Source organism: Ammospiza nelsoni, chromosome 5 (assembly GCF_027579445.1).
Source record: "Ammospiza nelsoni isolate bAmmNel1 chromosome 5, bAmmNel1.pri, whole genome shotgun sequence".
NCBI lineage: Eukaryota > Metazoa > Chordata > Aves > Passeriformes > Passerellidae > Ammospiza > Ammospiza nelsoni.
In genome coordinates this window covers 9,731,151-9,752,476 of record NC_080637.1, presented here as the reverse complement: position 1 = coordinate 9,752,476, position 21,326 = coordinate 9,731,151, and the positions used below count along the sequence as shown (strand labels likewise).

Genomic DNA, 21,326 nt, shown 5'->3' with positions numbered 1-21,326 from the left:
ACATTGGCAGTCTTTAGCACAATTATTAAGGTAACTACAAAAAGTAACTGAAAAAGTAAATGCATGCACTAAAATAGTACGCATAAGGACAAGGTTTCATATGTTCAATTTCTAATCTCTGCACATGACAGCTGGACCCTTTCCAATGTGAAGGCTGTTTGCTAAGGAAAAACAAAAATAAAGCCCAACAACAACAAAGAAATTTACCAACCTAGAAATACTAAAAACAGAAGACCACCAGATGGTCTTTCAGTCTTGTCCTTAGAAGCCTAAGTTACCTCAGTGTTTGAGTAATTTCATTAACCTCCAAACACAGAGGTAAAACTAATACACCTCACCATTCTCCTCAGTGAGTTTTCTGGTCTAATACAACCTACTGGCTCTTCCATTTTTTTTCCCTAGTGATGCGAAAATACATATTTTTCCCCCTTTCCCCCCAGTTCAACAGCATTTTGTGTAAAATCCAGCCAGAACAGTTCAGCAGCAGCTAATCCCCCTCCTCAACATGAGTCTGTGACCTCCTGTTCCAAATGCTGCCAGACAGCATCTCCAGCAGCTTACGGGCATGAATCTAATCGCCTTTCCACTACTACATAAGGGCTTAGGTCCCCTCTTAGTAATACTGCAGAAATCAATTTAATAGATACATAACATTCAATCCAAAGTCACATTTGTTCTCATTCTGGTCCACTGAACTATATGTATTTCAGCAAAATAAAAATAATTATTGACCACTGTCTCTTTTAAATGACTCAATCTTTTCATTACTCAGGGAGAAATATTAATGTGCAGAATACAAACAAAAATCAGGTAAATGCTGCCTCTTCCTCATTTCATATTTTCCTTTACATCTGAATTTTTATTTTACAGCTGGCCACACATCTTGCAAATGTCAAAATTAGTCGCAAAATTACTTTGATTACACTCGTGCCATCCCATTAAGTTTAAAATCACCCCACAGTAGTGGCAAACAAGGGATTTTATTGAATTTTTGTGTGAAATGTTGACCTTTCTTTACCAATATGCTGTTGTGGTGTGACAATATTTGGTTTTTGGTCAGCAGAAACATGACATGAAATTTTTAACATATGCAGGAATTGGAACTTAACTGCTTTAATATAAATAGCTTTGCTCTTCAAGAAATGAGACCACAAAATGTATGCAAATATTTAAATTGACAGCATATTGTCTTCTCAGAATATTATTAAATACTGCAATATCTATTTGTCCTACTACAGTCAATCACAATGACAAATATTCAGGAAAAAAATCCTGGTTTTAGACATATAAAACCCTCTGATAATTTTCAAAATGCTATGATAGCACTTATTCCTTGGAAGAGCACCAGCTTTTCGTAGTCTTGGAATATTAAAAAAAATTAATTTGAAGCTCCCCTCTATTAGGGAATCCATCAGAACACTAAAACTACATGAGGGTCCTTACAAAAAGCTAAATGCTTTATATTTTTATGGTCACACAACTTATGACAGTGTCAGCATGATCAGATAGCATATAATGCCTTACTTGGGCACCAAAAAACCCAAATAATTAAGGCGCTTAACATACAGTAGATTTTGCTTGTTTGCTTAAGAAAATCTGGAAGTGGATCACTGGGTCTTATATTGACAATTAATAAAACTCACAGCAAAACATTTAAAGTCTCTAAAGTAAGCATTTTTGTTTCTCAGTAAAGCATGAACAAAAATGTATTATGCTGTAATGGAAAAGAAAAACATTAAATACCTTTATCTCAAGAAATAAATTCTCTTTAAATTACTATTATAAAGTTGAGTAGAAAAATTCAAAAAGTTGATACCAGCTTAGCTTTCAAAGGACTTCTTCCTCATTCAATAATGGGACACCAACCAAATTTCTAATGAAGTAACAGAGAAGAAAATCACCTGGCTCAAGGCCAGGTCAATAATTTTCCTGATAATCTGTTTTACATTTGTGACTCCAGCTTGACTGTCTCTAATACACTTGTCTATAAACTATCTGCACAAGGAGAAAAATAAACCACACACAAAAATCAGCACTGAAAGCTCTGCATTAATCACTCACTTAAGAATTTTATCTTTCAAAACTGCAAAGGCATCTAAGATAGAATAAATGTATATAAGTAAAGACCTCATTGCAAATGAATTCCAAGTGGATGAAAAATAGCCAGATAGAGAGGAGCTGTGTGTGCCAGCAGCAGTGCTGCTGCAGACATCCCTTTGGATTTCACACCATCAGTGGCCATTACCAACATTAATAAAAGCCATCTGGCCTTACATGGCTTTATGTCTATATCTCACTGTTGGTTTCAATGCAGTTCTTTGTTCAGAGCAGCAATTTGGAAACTTTTTGAGACTAGAATTAAGGAAACAAATAGCAGGCAATTAATCATGGTAATAGTCCTTCCAAAGGTCACACTATTACTTTGAGCAATGAGACCAATCTTCACTCCTTGAATTTAATTTCAGGGGGAAAAAAAATAATTTTATGGCCATAAATACTGGAAGGGAAAATCAACAAGAATGCAATCTTGTAACTCATGCCTTGACAAATAGCCACAGAGGTCTCAGATGCTTTGCTTTCAAACATTGTCCCAAGATCACATTCAGAAATAACCATCAAAACCTGACTGCCAAAAAAAATGAAACTGCATTAGTGTAAAAATTGCTCTGGACCAAGCAGCCCCACTGAACTGCAAGACACCTGTTCAGAGAAAGTTGTGAGAACGAAAGGATGTTTTCATTTCCCTCTACACTGACGGGGAATTCAAACAAATCCATCACAGGACATCTACTGAATAGGTTATCTGGATGCAGTGGTTTACGTTGTTGAAACTTGAGTGCAGAATCATGGGGTCTGGAGGAAATTGGGAGACAAGAAGCTTGGCTGTGCCATGGCAGCAACAGGCTTGAGACGAGAATGAGAGTCCTGAAGTCACATGTCTATTTGCAGGTCTGCTTTTTGCATTTAATACCACTGAAGAAGAAATAAACTTGGCAAACCACCACCACACAACACTTGGGCATGATCAGGCTTTATTCTTTTAATTAATTATTAAAGTAGCTGTAGCTGGTATGCTTAATGCCAGGCAGTTCTGCCTCTGGTTGAACTATACTCAAAGACACACCAAAATCAGACCCCACAAGAGGTTTCCATGTCTGGACTTCAAGGGGTTTAAACAGAAGCGAGACACTGCCCAAAAGGAACAGCTCAAGCCATGTGCACAAGACAGAAGTTCAGGCCTCTGTAAAATCATCAGGGCAAAGCAGAGTTTTTGGAACAGGTTTAGTTGAGGCATCAGAGAAGACGTGAGCTCCTAACATCCTTACAATATCTGTCTATACTTAACCATTTAAATACCTCTGCAAATGTGAAACACCAAAATCTAACTTTGTTGAAGAAGCTTAAGCTCTTCAACCTTATTTTAAAAGTGAATTCAGGCATTAAATTTTTTAAAAAAATATTTATCCGTGTTCAATTTTGACTAAATCATCCATCAAAGAGTGATTCCATATTAGCCCTTCTATTCTGTATATATACACAATATATGTGCTTTACAGGAAAAATGGAAGAGGTGAGTCATTCTGCTATGAAAAATATTTCCATTTCAATATTTTTGTCTGTCATGCATATTGAATAAGTTAAAAAGAAAAGTAAGATACCTAATGAGGAGTGAGATTAATTTCATTCTGACAGTCAAGAAATACAGTGGGGTTTTTATCATCTAACATGCACTCTGTTTTTCAATGCCAGATTTTATCTTTTAAAGTAATAATTAGCAGTAGTTTTAATATTTTCCCAATTATAAAGAATTATCATTTAACGGATAAAATTTCCATAAATGTGAGGGAGTACACTGTGTTAGCCTATTATGTTCTGTATTATTTAGTTACTTTATTAAACAGTAATAGCATTCACTTTCTTACAATCAAAATTTTAAAAGGTTCTTTAAGGGGAGAGGGAAGAAGCAGAGAAGATAAATTATGCAACTGAAAGGAGTGATGTTTTTCTCTTTGTCTCTTTAGTGCAAACTCCTCTCCACTGTGTTTCCCAGACACCATCTGTTTCCCAAACAACTCATCACCAAACATAAAAGAGAAGATACAAGTTCCTTACAGGAGCTAAACCTGCCAGTTTGCAGAGCAGTCTGAGCTTTTTCAAGCAGGAAATACATGACAGTACAGAGCTGTTAATTAATTAAAGATAGGCAATGGGTGTCACCTCAGATGGTGCAGTGCACTATTTTAGAGATTTTCAGTAGAATAATACATGGATTATTACTTTTTAATGTTGCTGCGCACAGTTTTAAAAAGCCCAAAGCACATTAGGGCATTTAACAGCAGGGTTTGATTCACTTAGATAAGGTTTGGGGGTTTTTAAAAATTATTTTTTAAAGCCTGCTTGTGAAGCTTGAGTATTAGGGCACACTTTCTCAGGCCCTCAGTCCATTAAAAATATCAGTGAAGTCTTGGAAAAACAGAATCTAGCAGAATTATTTACACTGGTTGCTCACCCACCCATGCCAGTTGCCTTTCTGCAGGATTTTGGGAGGAGGTAGAAAAACCCAAGATGTGTCCAGGTACATGACACCACCCTTCATCTCCAGAAAGGCTTATATTAGTTCCAAAATGCTATTTACTGCTACTTCTAGAAGTTCATACTGGAAGAGTAAGGTACTAATTTTTCACCTGGTTATGATATGGAGTTTAATAATGACACTGTGCTTACTTTAAAGAAAAAAATCATTTATATTTTTTCTTTTCCTTTTCTCCATAGTCTGTGGGAACAAGAAAAATTATTTGCTTAAATCTAATAAGTAGGAGTGGTAAAATGAGTTATCAGAAAAACATGTAAATTCTTTTGGCAAGTTATACACCTATTTATAAAACAGAGATATATAAGAATATATATTGGACAGAAACCATCAAGCTTTATAGATTCCTGTTATCATATCCACAAAGACAAAATAATTTCATACAGAATACATGTGTCATAATAAACATATTAAGAAATATCACTCTGAAATTGTTTATATTATGTATTCTGATCATATCTCTAACAGATTATATCTTTTTTAAACAACAAATCCTTACCAAGTCAGAGATATGATGTCTCTTCTGCCTTTCCCCACTTCTCCCTGTCCTTCAGCATCATTCCAAACTTTGCTCTCCTTTCTGTAGCCCCAGTAATTTATTTCACACATGGAGCATTCTTTACTTCCCAGTGCTTTTCCAGGTAATTTTATAGCTATCAGCAGACTAAAAAGTGCTTCTGTCGTTCTCCTGGTATTTCTATTAAATTAAATCCATTAGCATGGTCACATATACACACTTCACATTTTCAACTCTTTCTGTTCATAACATGATTCTATTAAGATGTTATCCTTCATACTGCCCACATAGAATCTAAAAATCTGGATGGTCTTATTTTTCCTTAGTTTAGCTTTTAAACCATTACTTTTTTTTTTCCATTTTATTACTGCCTTAATTTATTACAGGTTCTACATTCCTGACCTCAACATATTTAATTACATTATAGACAACCATCTCTGCTCCTGCTTAATATTCTGAACAGTTCACTGAGTTTTAAATGCACAAAATGGTCGTTGCCACACATTTCATTTCTGGCTTCAGCAGTTGTTATCTTGTGCTTTGTTACTAAAAATAGAGCTGCTTCCCACTACCTGAGCTGGAAAGCTAATTACAGAGCTGGTAAACAGTTCTCCTCCCCATTGAGCAAATGGCAGAATAAGGAGGCTGCTAATGCACCAGGGCTCCCATGGTCCTGTGGGTCTCTGAAATCTATCAAGTGTCATTTATTTAATCATTTGTGGCTGTTTGCATCATGGATAAATTACCATTTAAGTAAATAACTGTTTGACTGTTGTAGCAACAAATCAGGGAGAAAAAGAACAATCAGCTCATTTTAAGAAAATGTATTCTGGCCTAATTCTCTGCTTGCACAAATCAAAACAATTTCACTGAAGTAAATAGCATATTGCTGATTTTGACTAGGTAAGAGTCTAGTTATATTTTCTGCAGTAGAGGGGTTATTAGAGGACTGACTCTTTGCAGCAGCTTAAAGACTTTTTTCATAGTTATTTCTGTCACATACAGGCAAGAACAAACAACTGCCACTGTAAGAAAGCACTTTCTTCCCCTAAAAGTACTCTCAGCCCAGTCTGCAGCACAACAGTACATTGGCTGGAAAAAATTCCCTGCTGAGAGATCTTAAGGTAGAAGTGCCCATGGGGTTTAGATGCTCCTCTGAATTTGGCAATGAAACACTGGCTTCCCTGTTCCATTGGACTGATCCTTATCATGTAGCCTAATAACAAGCTTTGTTGGCAACAAGAGTTCAGCCATCACTCAGTCAATAAAACTCCACTCATTTGCAGCCATTACTGAGGGAACAAAATGTAGACAACACTTAAGCAACAGTCAGAATAACTGTGATTCAGCTGCAGACCCAAAGCAAAACTAAGATTTTGTTTAAGATGCAGTATATTTGTTCATTCAAAATCACTTCTGGGGCCAAGATAGCATATAGCTTCTGGAATTACATGTTGTATCTGAATGCACAGTATAGGAATAAAAGAACTAGGTAGAGAACCACTAGAAAGATTGATTTTAAAAAGCATTTCTATTTCTCCTTCCTAACTCCCAAAGAAAGAGACAAGTAAATAAAACCTCCAAGACAGTACTGAACACATTAGAAGAATTTGGTGGACAAAAAGAGTATGAAGTGAGCATAAGCTATTTGCTCATCATCATGGTTCTGTCATGTAAAAGGTATACACTATATACTGTGCATCCAGGGACAGAACTGCTATCTGGCCATAAATACCTTATTTACACAGTACATTGGGAGATGAAACTATGAGCTCCCTGTTCTGCCTGTCCAATCTTCATGAAAAGGAAAGTCAGGATGCTCTCAGCCACGCAAACCACCTCCTGTTGTGAAGGAGAAGTACATTGCCACTTTCTAGCAAAAGTAAGTGGGAAAAAGAAGGCAAGACAGAAAATGTGGACAGAGGTGGAAATGTGTAGTACAAGGAAGAATAATGTGCAAGCAGGAGCCAAAAGAGAAACAAAGAAAGGCATGAGGAAGTCAAACTAAGGAAAATCATTCATATTTCAAGCTCTGGATATTCTAAAGAGCAGAAACAGAGGGAATCTTCTAAAAAAACAGTGATGGAAAAACAGAAACAGAGTACCAGCCTTTTCATCTTAACCAGAAGAAACCAAGGTAACATGTCTGCACACCACAAGGCAGTCCCACACCATCACAACTAAGCCAACACTGAGGACAAGTCATGCACCAGGACTTGAGTAGCTGTCATATGAGCAAGGTTTCACCAGAACAGACACATCTTGTTTCCATGGTACTCTGTGTATGCATACCAGAAAGCCCCTAGAGAAAGTTGCAACCATTTTTCACAATTAAATCCATATAATTGTGTGTCTGTATTCCCAGAGTTGGATAATGATGGAGTATATGTGTTTGATGGTATTCAGTGCATAAACAATGTTACAAATCAATTGAACTCCAGTTTTCAATCCCTGATCAATCTTCTTCCTGCATTTTCAGACATTTCTTTTTGACCTAAATGACCACAAATACATTAGACAACATATTCATGTGTTGGATAAAATGTGCTTATTATATTAGGAAAAAGACCTCTCTAATGATAGTATATTCCAGAAAATAATACACAAAGAAAGGCATGTGCAAACATCATAAGCAATATTTTCCCTGCTATATGCTATTTCTTCCCACATTTATTCTCACCTTAAGACAAAGATATGATATCCTTTAACCCTGGCAGTCATTTGTCATTTATTCATTCAGATTTCAAAGACAGAACACCAACTGCCACAGTCCTCATGTGCTGCACAGACCAACTTAAACATTTCAACCACTCACAAGTATTTTTAGTTAGTCTACTTCTGTTGAATTAAACTTGCCAGATTTATAGGGCAAATAAGATGTACCTCCACCTTTCCATTAAGCTAGTATAAGGTTACTAATCCCTTTGTAAAAAAAAAAAATTGGAGAAAGATAAAAACATGCAATGTGAGGAAACTGTTGAAAATAAGTTGTGTAATTCTTTTTTTAAATATGATTAGCTGTCTCAGGCAATCACAAAAAAAGCACTTTCAAAGTTACAGTTTTTAGTGAATGAAGTTCCTTTCTAAGCCTTGTATTGTTCTTGCCAAAAAATTACATCTTTCACCACACAGATATCACTCAAACTTCAACCTTCCTAATGAATGCATCAGCATATGCAAAGACTCCAGAGCCAGAATGAGATTAATAGAATGAATTTATCATGTATTAACAGGAGGGAAGGGCAATAATTAAACACTAACACACTTCTTCATTCAAGAGTTTTTTAGATCAGAGGTACTGGTTAAAGAAGCACACATTAGGAGACAACACTGAAGTATAAGAAAAAGCTTATAACAGACAAAATACAGTAGTTTGCTGTGTCATAGTAGCCCCAGTTTCAAAGGAGTTTATAACCACATCTGCTTATGTCTTAAAGCCCTAGCAACCACCTCTACAAGACCTCCTTAATACGCCAAAAATTCATCAGTGCTGACAAGTGACAAAGTTTCATACAACACAAATACTTAATTTTAAAAGACTTCAGATAATGAAAGGTTCAATAAAATTTCTTAAAAATTCAATAGCTAAAAACCAGCTATTTATGTTTCCATAGCACAGGGAACCTGTAGGTAGGAATACAAGGCAAATATAGACTCCATCACCTTACCTCAGCTATGTGTGGCATTGGGTTAAATCCACAGAGATTGCACACAACTTTCTTGCACTCAGTGCAGGTGTTAAAGTTGGGGGGATCCTTAGAACCAATATTTAGTGCAGTTTTACAAAGGGGACAAGACATTTCAGGTTGGCTAGCTTTCTCTGGTTTCGACAGCCCATCGGGTTTCTTAGCTTCAGCAGCTTGAGGCTTGCTATCTTTAGCCAAACCAGGTTTCTTTTCTAAATCAGATCCTTTCGTTAAAGCACTATCCACTTTGGATGGCTCTGATTTTTCAGGAGGCTTGGCTTCTTTCTTTACAGGAGCAGCTTTTGGAGGAGGCTGAGCCTGAGCAGCCTCTTTGGGGGCTGCTTGAGGGGCTGCAGGCTGTGGTGGAGGCTGGGGCTGCTTCGCTGCAGGAGCAGGTGGAGGGGGGCCCGATGGCTGAGACCCTGTCTGACCCGCTGTGGAAATCAAATTTGAGGCCTGGCTGAAGAAAGAAGCTCCAAATCCAAAGAGTTTCCCAGTAACTGTTTCTTGTGGTGTTGTAGGCTGGGGCTTAGGGGTATCAGTGATGCCTCCCAGGTTAAGGCTGAAGCGCCTTGATTGCTCTGGGGTTTTCTGAGGTGGCTGGGGCTGAGGTGCTGGCTGTGCTGGACCTGGCTTGGCTCCTGTCCCTGCCTGTGGGCCCTTGGGAGCTGGTTTTGTATCAGGCTTTGGGGCTGCTTTTGTTGGTAACTTTTTAGGATCATCTTTTGTTTGCGTTGGCTCAACAGGCCTTTGAGCTTTAGCATCTGGTCTAGCCCCAGGCTGAGCTGCAAGCTTGGGATCTGACTTCTGTCTGGACACTTGTGGAACAGGTTTGGAATCTGGTTTATCCCCAGCTGGATGTGTGTCCTGGGATGGCTTTGCAAGCTCAGGCTTTGGGGAGTCTGCCACTTTCTGTTGAGTTGGTGGTCTGGGGCCTGCCAAATCCTGCTTCTGCTCTGGTGCTACAGAGGTAGATACAGTGTCTGCTGTGGGCTTCTGTACACTGGGTTGTTTTTGCTTATCTTCAGCCTGTGTTGGCTTGACTTGATCAGATTTTGGGGTGGCATCTGTCTGCTGGGAAATCTCAGTGGGTTCTGCACGGGGTTGTTTTGATTTTACAGGAGGAGACCCAGGCAAGGGTGTTTGCTTTTTCTGTGGAGGAGGTTTTTTCAAATCTGCTGACTGTGAGGGATCAGGTTTTGGAGTTACATCTTTCTTTTGAACAGGCTGTGGCTGGGGAGATGGTTTAGCTGTTGAAGGTGGAATGGGTGTCTTCTGTTTGGGTGCAAGTGGCTGTGGCCCAGGACCATGACCTGGCCCTAGGTCACCTCCTAACGTTCTTTGCATCTGGCAGTTTAAACAGAGCCATTCGCTGATCTGGGGAAAAAAAAAAAGGCAATTATAATTAAGATAAGACAAAGTTAATAAAAAAACATAATAATAAGTTATTCTACTATAGGACTTGCTCCAATATTTTAAAATTCTGTGTAAAAAGGGAGAAATACCACTAATAATGTTTTGCAATTAACATGCACAGCTGGTTATTTTCATTCTTCTCCACATCACTGTGAGTCAAGCTATCACTGAGCCCATGATTCTAATGGCTTCACATTCAGTTTACACACAGATGAATACTGGAGGATAAAAACCCATCAGAATGAAAAAAACGCATTGGAATTTCATGGGACCCAGTGATTCATTTACAGCAATGATTTGCCAGAATAATGACAAATACTGCTAAAATAGTTTAACACATCAAGTCTGCTGACAGAAAACAATAATCAGAATTATTAAAACACAGTAAATGCATAATTATCTTTAAGCATACATCTATCAAGCTCTTAATGCAGCTTATACTTTTGGTAATGGTTTAAATTACAGAGCACAGGTATTGGCAGCACATATGTGTCCAATGAATTAGCCACAGAGATGTTTAAATGGTGTAACACAGACTTGTGAATTACCACCAATTTCAGGGGGTAAGTGTTCATCTAAAATCAGTGATAAGCTTTGCCTGAGTCTTGATGGTATTTAAGAGCCATAATAAAGTTTCCCAACTCCTTGGATAGTAGAAGGTTCTAGGGTAATTACTCTATACAACAGGGCCCTCTTGTCATACAGAGAAGAAGGAGTAATGCAAATAATGTATGTTTCTCATCAACTATAGTACCTCACAATTTTAAAACATTTTTATCATTCCCAAGCAGTGTTATATGAGAGGGAAACCATATTTCTGATAAGCCCAGCTTCCCCATCTGAGAAAGGATCAAATTGCCTAAAACATGTGGTCACGTGCTACTTTCCACACTTTCCATCACTAGCAGAAACATTATAGGCAGCAAAAATGCCATTCAATATGGTAGAGAGTCTCGTGGGCCTCCACCTGCAAACAGATATGTAACCAGGTCACCTTTAGCTCTTCTCCTATTCTTTAGTCCTTGTGTGAAACTCAGAGTGCCAGCTACAGCACCACTGCAACAGAGGGAACGGCAAGTAGGAGAACACACAACATAAATCTCTTTTCCCTTAAGGGTGAAGATTCCTGGATGCTGTTTCTCACTCAGGACTTGATGGTCTTAGAGATCTTTTACAACATAAATGATTCTGTGATGCTATGAAATCTCTACTATTCACCATGGAACAAATCCAGAGGCACTACATGCAAAGAAAGATTTTGTCTGTGTAATATCAGAGCTCACTGGAAGAAAGGAGTTCTGATATCATGGACTGAGGCAGTGAATTCATTACTTTGGTGTGCCTTGCCAGCCTTGTGTTTTTGCAGCAGCAAAAATTAAGAGTTGGATGCAGCTGCCTAAAACACAGTTATTTGAATTATTCTGATAAACATGATATAAACACACACTCTGGAATATAAGTTCACTATTACTAGCAGCTTCACAAAGCAATGACATATTTTGGCCTCAGCTGTAAAGTTCCATTCATAATAAGGTTGCACTTATCTTCCATTTTCAGTGCAATTTTTTTAGACTGTTTAAACAATTCTCTGTTCTACTGGCAAACCATATAACAAATGATTGTTAAAAAGTGAAAACAACTGAAAAAAACCTGAAACACATGTTTAAACTCTGCTTTGAGTTATGAAAGGAATTAAGTTCAGACCTGTACAGAGGACTTGAGCAAGGATTACATTTAGCTTAACTCCCATTTTGTTTGCTTAATGATCGCTTCCCTTACCTGATTTTAGATATTAGTAACATAATTTAATTAGATACATACTAATACCATTTCTGGATTAATCCTTAAGGGTTTTCTAGGGCTTAAGTGTAATCAAAGACCAGGCTGCCACAGTTGTCTGGCTTTGGCAAAGTAACTAAGATTTCTTATATTAGGGAGGTTTGCTCTGCTCTACAGTGGAGAAAGACATGATCCTGTGAGGAGTTTTTTAATGGACCTAAGCAAGGAATGGCTTTTCCCCCTATTCAAAGGATTCCTACAGATATTTGGAAAAGTTGCGTTCCATAGGGATTCACTGCTTCTGCTTCTTTTTACACCGTGGCAATAACAGGTGCCTCCCTGTCCTCATTCAGCCTCCAGGAAATCTAAATTTAAGTCACAATGATACCTTCAAAGCCTCAAATGAAGAAGCTGCAGAGTTGGTTGGGCTATGCAATGAGTCATTTTAATAATTATTACATTTAAGGTTTCCAGAAAGAAATTGTACTTATAAGCATTTAGGTTTGTCTTCAATCTGCAGCTTGTCCATTCTGTTTCTGTTATCTACTTGGAGTCCAAACAACCATTACTTTTATGCTACAGATTTCAAAACAACCTTGTGCAGAAGACAAAAGCTTAACCCTCAACCACTAATTTTTTCCTTGTTATTATTAAAAAAATTATACATATACACACATGTGCATTCTTGGTATGAAACTGAAACCTCCAAAACCAAAACCGAATTTGCAACTCCTACAGCTGAACTTAAAAATGAAAAATATACAAAGTTTCACTTCACTGTATTATTTTTTACATCTTTCTGGTTTAAACATAAAATTCCTCCCATGCACTTTAGTGGGAGGAATTAAGTGCCAAAACGCTCAAGTCATTATAGGTTACACACATCTTCAAACAAATACAAAACTGCACAAACTATAGTCCTGTGATTGGAACAGCAGGAGTTCAAAATGAAATGTGCTATGTGATATAGTTTTCTATCAAACACTTCCTGTTTTTTCTACCAGAATTACAGAGATTTTCCATAAATTTTGACAGGAATGGGCCTCCATTAAATACAGATGCTCTTACACACTATTACAGATGAAGTAAAACTTAGCACTGCTGCAGATAACTTAAATGCAAATGTTTCTCTGTCCTTACAGGTGTTCCTAGGCAGAAGTTCTGTGACCTCGTAGTTTCTTTCTCCACATTTCTAATATCATTATGTGGGATTAAAAAGCAAAAGTTTCCAGAAGAACTTTTGAGCTTTCACTGTTCCTGTCTGTGACAGAGATTCCTCTTTGATGGTGAGAAACCCAAGCTGTCTGCTTTTTACACCAATATATAGGGGTGGGAGCTGGGTCTTATTTCTAGAAGAAATCTGTGATTTTCTTCATTCTGAGACCCCTACCAATAAGTGCCATAACTAGGACAGTAAACCTGGCAGATTCCATGCAGCATTTTTGTTCAGATTTAAACTCAAAGAAAATTGCTGCTTTGTTTTCTAACTGCTTTAGAAACTATATGCTCTCAGAACAACAAAAAAGTAATTAAAATGTATTTTATATATTTATCAACCGTTGCATCAACTCTTCTAGTTTGAAGCACCAAATGAATTTATTTGGTATTTTACTAACAACGTCCATGGAGAATTACTTTGAAGAAAATTAAAACACTACATTTCACAGATTATGAATGCATAAAGAAAGGCAAGCTAACAGTTGACACCAGTAACAAACAGCAACTATAGTTCAGTCCTTCTCCCTATCCCAAACAAGTTGAAGGCAATTCAGTGTCTGTTCCTTTCTTCAAAAACTGTTGAGATTTGTTCTAACAACACAGACACATCAAAAGCAACAGGAAAGCTGTCACCAAGTGCATTGCCTGGCATGCTTAATTTCTATCCCTGCAGATGATGTAGAGGAGGAAGAGAATCTATCTTGATTCTATGATTCCAGAAGTACATGAGAAATAAATTTTGACTTGCAGACTGCACATATTGCATACCAAAATTACTGGCACACTATATGAATGTGGCTCTCAAAAGCTATGTTAACAGTCCTTGTTCAGAGCAGAGCTACATTTCAAGTCAATGGGTCTCATTCTCATTTAGAACAGTCATTTGTTGCTATGAAAAAGAACTTAAAATATACATAAAATATTAACATCCCTTTACATTACCACAGGTATGTAAAATTGCTGACACTGCTCATCTCCAAAGCTTTATTGACAAAATCAGCTTCTAGTTTGAAAACACATTAACTTATTTGGTCTCTGACAATATTAAAGAGCAGTGACGAATCCAGATTTGGCCCTTAGCAGACAATTTTACCAAGATGATGTGAGAAACATGAAAAATAAAGCGCTCAAGCACGTGATTTTATGCAGCTTCATGCAGTGTGGTGGAATACTCTAAGACAAGAAGCTAAATCAGAAAATCCTGTTATGAAAAAAAACCAAAAACAACTATCACAAACCAAATTAAATTGGTACATCAACATACAAGTTAGAATGTCTTCTAAAGAAGCTTGTGCAATCCTGGAGACAAAGTCTTTTCTTCTACACCATTCCTTTATTAATAAGTTCTCAACTGTTCAAAGTAATTACTCAAAACCAAACATTTAGCAATTGTACACAGTATGCAACCGATCCTCATTTCAGGCAAATACACCATCACTACAAAATACATATTGACCTTCCCTTCAGATACATGATGAGTTTTCCAGAGAACAGACTCAAGATGCTCACAAACCAGACACCAGATTCTAGCCAGCAGCATGGTCTATGGGTATCCTTCCACAAACCACAGCAATGGTTACAAGCTCTGTAGCTTGGTGCTAAACCAATGCTGGTGCAAACTTTGTAAATAGACATATTGAAAAACCATTTCTAAATGTTACTTAGCTGTTCTAAACCTACTGAACACTACAGAATTAATTATATTATGCAGTTAGCATAATCTTAAAACATACTCCACTACTCTACGTAAATTATCAATACAAAAATCTATAGTTTGTATATGAATTATGAATGTTGGGGGAACTATTATTCTATAGCTTATGTAATTAGAATCATAAAGCAAAATCATGAACACAACCTTTTGAAATTTTTTTTGAATGTCAGTATCTCAGGATATCTAAAAACCAGGTTTTTATAGCCAAGGATATGATTAAGCTGCCTCATGCACATAGCAAGGGAAAAGACATTTAAACACAGCTCAGTGCACTGCATCATGCAGTAATGCAACAAACGCTCATTGCTTTCATCAACTGCACTGAGATTTAATATGCCAGAAACACGAATGATTGACAAAATAAATCTAACTGCAAATCAAGAGAGTGGCAAAGAAGAGGTTAACAAAGTTCATCTGAGCTGCACTGAGAGAATCATGGAAAGGATTAAGCTGTCTGGTGAGAGCAGGGCTGGGCTGTGCTGCCTGCCCAGCAAACACCATCCCACATCACATGGCCTCACATAGTAGTAAATTACAGTTGCTGAGCAACAGCAATACTGGCACAGATGGCTGACTGCAGTTGACATCTTTAGCTATGCAGATTAATTTATTATTTACTTGTGTTAAAAACTGTACAGGCCAGCTTTCTGGACTAATGAGAAAACACTCCAACATATTGTAGAATATTGCTCAATTAAATTATTGGGACACTATTCCTTATACAAAGGGGGTTTGCCTCTATGTTCTGCTCCTTATGTAAAGAGAAGGAAAAAAAAAAGAAAGAAAAAACCACAAGGCATCACTGCTATTTCTACATCTAATCCTTAAAGTAAAGCAGAACTGTAGGCACACAGCCTTCCTCTAAGACAGAAACAATGTGGGAATTTGTTTAAGAATATTCCATGGAGAGAAACAGTATCCTGTACTTCCATAACCCTTCTTCTTGAGGACCTTTACAATTTTCCCAAATGTCTGTGCAGAAGTTGTGGCTAGGGGCAGAACTATAGGAACTATGCTAACTTCAATTCATCACAAAAATTGTGAATAATCCCCATTTGCATAGAAATTGCAGTGTTAGTAACACTGGAAGATCCCAAGTACTCTTTGTACTACAGCAAATATTTCACACTTTTATGGCTTTTAAATGGCAACTAAACAAGTCTTGTTTGCATCTGATCTATGATCAATTTGAACCCAGACTAAAGTCCATCAGTTTTACCCAACTCTTTTCACCTCATTTCAACACAGTTAAGAGCTGGTATTTAAATAACTACTTTGAAAAATGTTTAAAAGTCTTGGGATTTGCTGGAGTTTTTTTAAACTCATTTCTATACAACTTATGATGGCTATAACAGCTGATAATTATATTTAGGTCTTTGATTTTTTTTTCTATTTTTTTTCTGCTTTACTTATATAACCCTTATATCCACCCCACCAAGTTCACATAGGGTGTACAAACTCAAAGCTATTTTCCCTGATATCAAAACACTTAAGACTTTATTGCATGTCACTACCCACAGTGATGGCAGTTTTATTCTCGTTTATATATAATTTCCAGTCCAAGTTGCATTTTGGTTCCCATGTACTGCTAAAACACAGCAGGGTCTAGACTGAAAGCCACAGGGAATACTTCAATCAACAGCTTCCTTTACTGTCATGTAATCAACAAAGATTTAATAGAGTAATTTCTATTAATTTTATTGTAAGTATAAGCAAAAATTACTTGGATTCACAAGAATTATATTCATCTTCCTTATTTTAAATTATCATATATTGTTCTCCCTATGCAACCTAATAATAATGAAAATAACAAAAATTAATGCCTTTCTGACTGTTTAAATTCTGTTTAATTACTGATCTTACTTAATGCCCAAATATGTTTAGGAGATTTAGAGCTGCAGGATTTTAATACAAACAAATACAAATACCAAAAATAATTATAAGGATTTGAACTAAAATATTATATCTTTAAATCAAATCTTGTGATATGATTGTAAATATAAAGAGAGGGAGAAAGAAAGCAAAAAAATAAATCAAGGCAATAATATGTAGCATAATTGATATGGAAAATTTCTATCCTATCAAAAAAAAGTTTAAAAAATAGACATGCCCTCTCCCCCAAAAAATTACAATAACAAAAAAGAAAATATTTCAGACGGAGTTTAAAAGTTTTCATATTGAATTGAAAAATAAATGTGTAATCCATTAAAAAGTTCAACTTGATCAGAAACCATACACTCCACTTTGAGATAGTCAACTGTTTGGTTTTTCTGATTCCTCCTCTTGGAATTTTTATCCCTCCTCTTTTTTCCATTATTAATAAGTCAGCTTTGGTACAGACACATTATTTGGAAAAAAAAAATCAGAAACCATAAAATATTTTTAAGAATTCACTTTATCTCCACCCAGAAAAACTTTTGGATAGCAAAAAAGTCCTGCATCAATACACAGCTTCCCATTATTTGAACGTACAATTTTCATTAAGTATCTATGTATAAAATTATACCTGGCCTCAAGATTGATTTCAAATGTTCTCTTTAAAGAACTCCAGAACAATGGATGATCTAATGTATATAAAATTCATGTAGAATAATCCCTCCTCAAAAACCCCCAAGAAGACAGGCATCCCCGTGTGCACAGACACACATCCCAGGGGGGCTCCACACACAGCCAAGGGTCCAACGTTCACAGCTCTGACACTCCACTTGATCACCAGCTCGACAGATGACCATCATAAAGAATATAATGACTTTGTTATTACCCTTTAAACCCTTCTCAGTCTGTTTTGCATGCATCTTCCAATAACTAGCTCACAGGGAATGAAAATCTACTCCAGCTGCTGAGCGTATGCGCTAATTTAGATTTAACTATAGCAGTTCGTGCTTTTTGCCTTTTTTCCTCAAGATGCCTTTGTTCATTTTCAGAAAGCCTACTCCTACTTGAATGCTCTAATGGGCTGAATCTTTTTCTGGGAAGTGCTGCTTTCTGTTGCCAATGGCTCATGGGAGTGGGTTTGGGAAAATAAAATGGTAAAAAATTACAAAAATAAGTCACCACATAGTAAAAGATACACTTCCTACAAGGTTCTGATGTACATAAGAGGCAAATGGAATTGAGTACCAGTCCTCAAACCTGCTTATATAATTTTTTCCATTACTTTATGCAACTGTTGCTAGGCAGTCATGTGCCATGGTGATGAGTGGAGTATGAATACCTAGACAGATTAGAGAGACATATGTTACTGAACGCTTATGTGTGATGCCTGTTCTCTCCAGACTGCTGTACAAAAGCAAGACACCAACCATCCTTCTTCCCCAGGAGGACTGCAATGTCAGAAGGTTCAGAGAAACAGTTCAAGGGGTCTGACCTTGTGGCAATACAGGTATCACTTTCTGCTCTTAGTTACAGAGTTCTCTCTAGTGAGTTAAAACAGACAGAGTGCATGTACTACTGAATTTTAAATGGAGGTTTAAATTAATAAAATGAATTAAATTTTTTTATCTGCATTTTATAATGGTTTTACAATGCATGCAATCTACTTCCTAAGCCAGTTTTTCAAGCTTGTAAAATTCTTTTCAGTATCAGCTAGAAATATAGAACACAGAAATTTAGAAAGATCTCCATTGGGAAAATTATTCACTTGATTAGTTTTGGAGACTGAGCTACCTTGTAAGAAACTTGTAAGGAGACTGTCTTAGGAAAGCAATTCCAGAAGCTGCACAAAGGGAAAATTTTAGAGAACAAAAGTCTTTTTTTTGTTTTTCTAAATAAATGCCTTCCACTCCCCACATCCAGTTTGAAATTATTGCTTCCCCATAAGTAATGTGTTTAACATAATCAATGAAATCAGTAGTTATACAGGACGTGGGAAAAGCTAAATGGAGGATTCCAGAATCATGAAACATGACAAAAAAAAAATAGCTAAAGTAAAAGAGTAAAGTCACTAGGTGCATGGGTAAGACAGAATTTTGGTCAATAATACTTCAGGAGAAGTTAAAATACAAGAAGTGAAAAGAAAAAAATTGCACCATAAGCAAGAAAACTGACAGCCAAGTCACAATCCATGATGTTCCTGCTAGTTGGGAAGAAGTGGGTAAATTAATGTAAAAAAGTAATCAGGAACTTTTGTTAATAAGCTAAATACTTAAAAGAAACAGAAAGTAAAAGGAAAACTTGATAATAACTCAAGTGAGAATCTTGGCAGCTGAAATGAGCGAGTTTTTTGTCCATGCTGGAGCAGGTTCTACTGACTTTGATCCCAATGTTCAGTAATAAAGTCAGGTGTGATTTTTGTCACACTTCAATGGCAGACTGGAGCAGGACACCCACAATGAAGTTTCAGCAAGACAGCTGGTGATGCAAAACTGAGCAAATGAGAAAAGCCTGAGTGGGAGTCAGGAGATTGGAACTAATAGCTGAATAAATTAGATGTCCAATACCTTCATTTTCTGAAATGATTTTATCATGAAATAAATGCATATCCTGTGTTTATTTCAATGTCTAATATGAAATTCAAATTTGCTTTTACATATGTATGCAATCAGTTAGTCTTAAATGCAGCTGTATTTATTGTCTAAAAGTCCTGAATTTCACACTTACTGAGTACCCACTTCAAAAACTAGTAGTTATTCACAGAATTTCCAAATACTTGGAAATCTTACATAAACTCTCTCTCAAAATCTGTTTCATTTGAACACACCAAAGTTGTTGACCAATTCCACAGGAAATCTGGAGCTTTAAAAAGAAGACAAACTTGGGACTTCAAGAGACTCCAAGAGCACACTACAGACATGAAAAAACTCAGCACTGACAAATAAATGTAAGAAGTTCTGGCCTAAAAACATTGGCATAGTTTGAAGGCAAAGGTTTGCAATAAAACTTCCTTGTTGACTTTAATATCAATATGTCACGTTTCTTGCCTGTTATATATATATTTTTTTTACACTAACAGTCCACAATGACTTTTCCTCGTGTAGACCCTGAAATATTGACACCTGCTTAGCTGCAGATGCTCTGAAGTTTCTGCACACAGATGTTCAGGTCACTCCTTTCCCAGTCCAGGCTTCACTGCCAGCTATCTCAATCCTCAGTTTCCCTAAACTCAAAGAAGACATCACACTCCTAAACCAAGCAAAGTGCTACCAGTGGTTACTGTTATTACTCTTTCAGTCTTAAATTTTCAATTTTAACAAAAAACCCAAAAAATATCATATTGCTGGATGCAAAAAGTCTGCTGTTTTTTACCAGGTAGCCACAAATAAATATGTGCTGGAAAGAAAACCAGCAGCTATCAATGGCCTTAAATCATTGTGATACACAATGTGTACACAGGTTTCCCAGAAAGGTTACCAGGCTCCATCCTTAAAGATATTCAACACTGGCTAAACCTGCTTTAGGTGACACTACATTGAGCAGAAGTTTAGACTACACCATATCCAGAGCACCTTTCCAGCTCAAGAAATTCTTTGATTTAATTGTAAAGATACAGGTATTATCTATCAGGTTCAAAATACAGTAGTAGCCTGTACTTCTTCCTATGTTCATCTCAAATCAGCTAAATTAATACCACAGCAAGATAAAAAAAAAAAAAAGTTTTCCAAATATCCATTCTGATTATCACTAGTTAGCCTTTGGCGCCAGGTCCACTCTCTTTGAATTTCCATAAATTGATAAAAGTGTTGGTACTGAAAACAAACCCCAATTACTTTGCAAATTTAAAAGTAGCATATCAGGATGTACAAGAAGCTGAGCAAACAGTCACATAAAGCCTTATTCCCATGCAGAGCAATAAAGGATATGTAAAAGCAATAAATCAAGCTACCACAAACATCAGGTTAAAATAAATTCATTTGAAGCCCTAATATTGCTTTCTATTCCATTTTTATGTTATAGAATTACAGCAAGAATGGTAATCAAGGTTAGAAATAGTCCACAGAGATCTTAACATCCCACAAGAATGAAATAACCCACGTAGCACCAAGGCAAATTCATGACTCAGGCTTTCAACTAACATAACTGAACACTGGCACAGTTGTAAAGCAAATCCACTCCACACTCCACATCCTTTCCTAAGTCACACATTGGAGCTATGAAGACTGATTTTTTTTTTTAGTTAGTTCTTATAGCAGAAAAGATTATTTATCTATAAATGTATTTGCACATGAGTATTGTGGTCAGATTATAAACATAGACACCAGGTCATTAAGAACAATCAAAATGAGACAAAAGTCACACTAGGGTCTCTCCTTTTTTTATATAAAGAGATGAGAACACATTTCTAAATCTGTATGAGCAGAGAACCATTACCTTCTTCTTTTTCCTCCAGTTTCACCCTGTTTTACTCATAAGCAGTTATCTGAAATATAATTTTTTTACTGAACTTGCTAAATTATCACAGTGGTACAT

The 21,326-nt window shown here is 36.6% G+C and overlaps 1 protein-coding gene across 1 annotated transcript in view; it reads right to left on the bottom strand.

Annotated features, from left to right (window-relative positions):
- The window catches only part of PCLO (piccolo presynaptic cytomatrix protein), a 325,495-nt gene that overhangs the window by 295,938 nt on the left and 8,231 nt on the right, over positions 1 to 21,326 (bottom strand). The window contains exon 3 of the mRNA XM_059471746.1: positions 8,777 to 10,171. Within this exon, the coding sequence (XP_059327729.1) occupies positions 8,777 to 10,171 (1,395 nt within the window). The remainder of the gene's footprint in view (positions 1 to 8,776; positions 10,172 to 21,326) is intronic.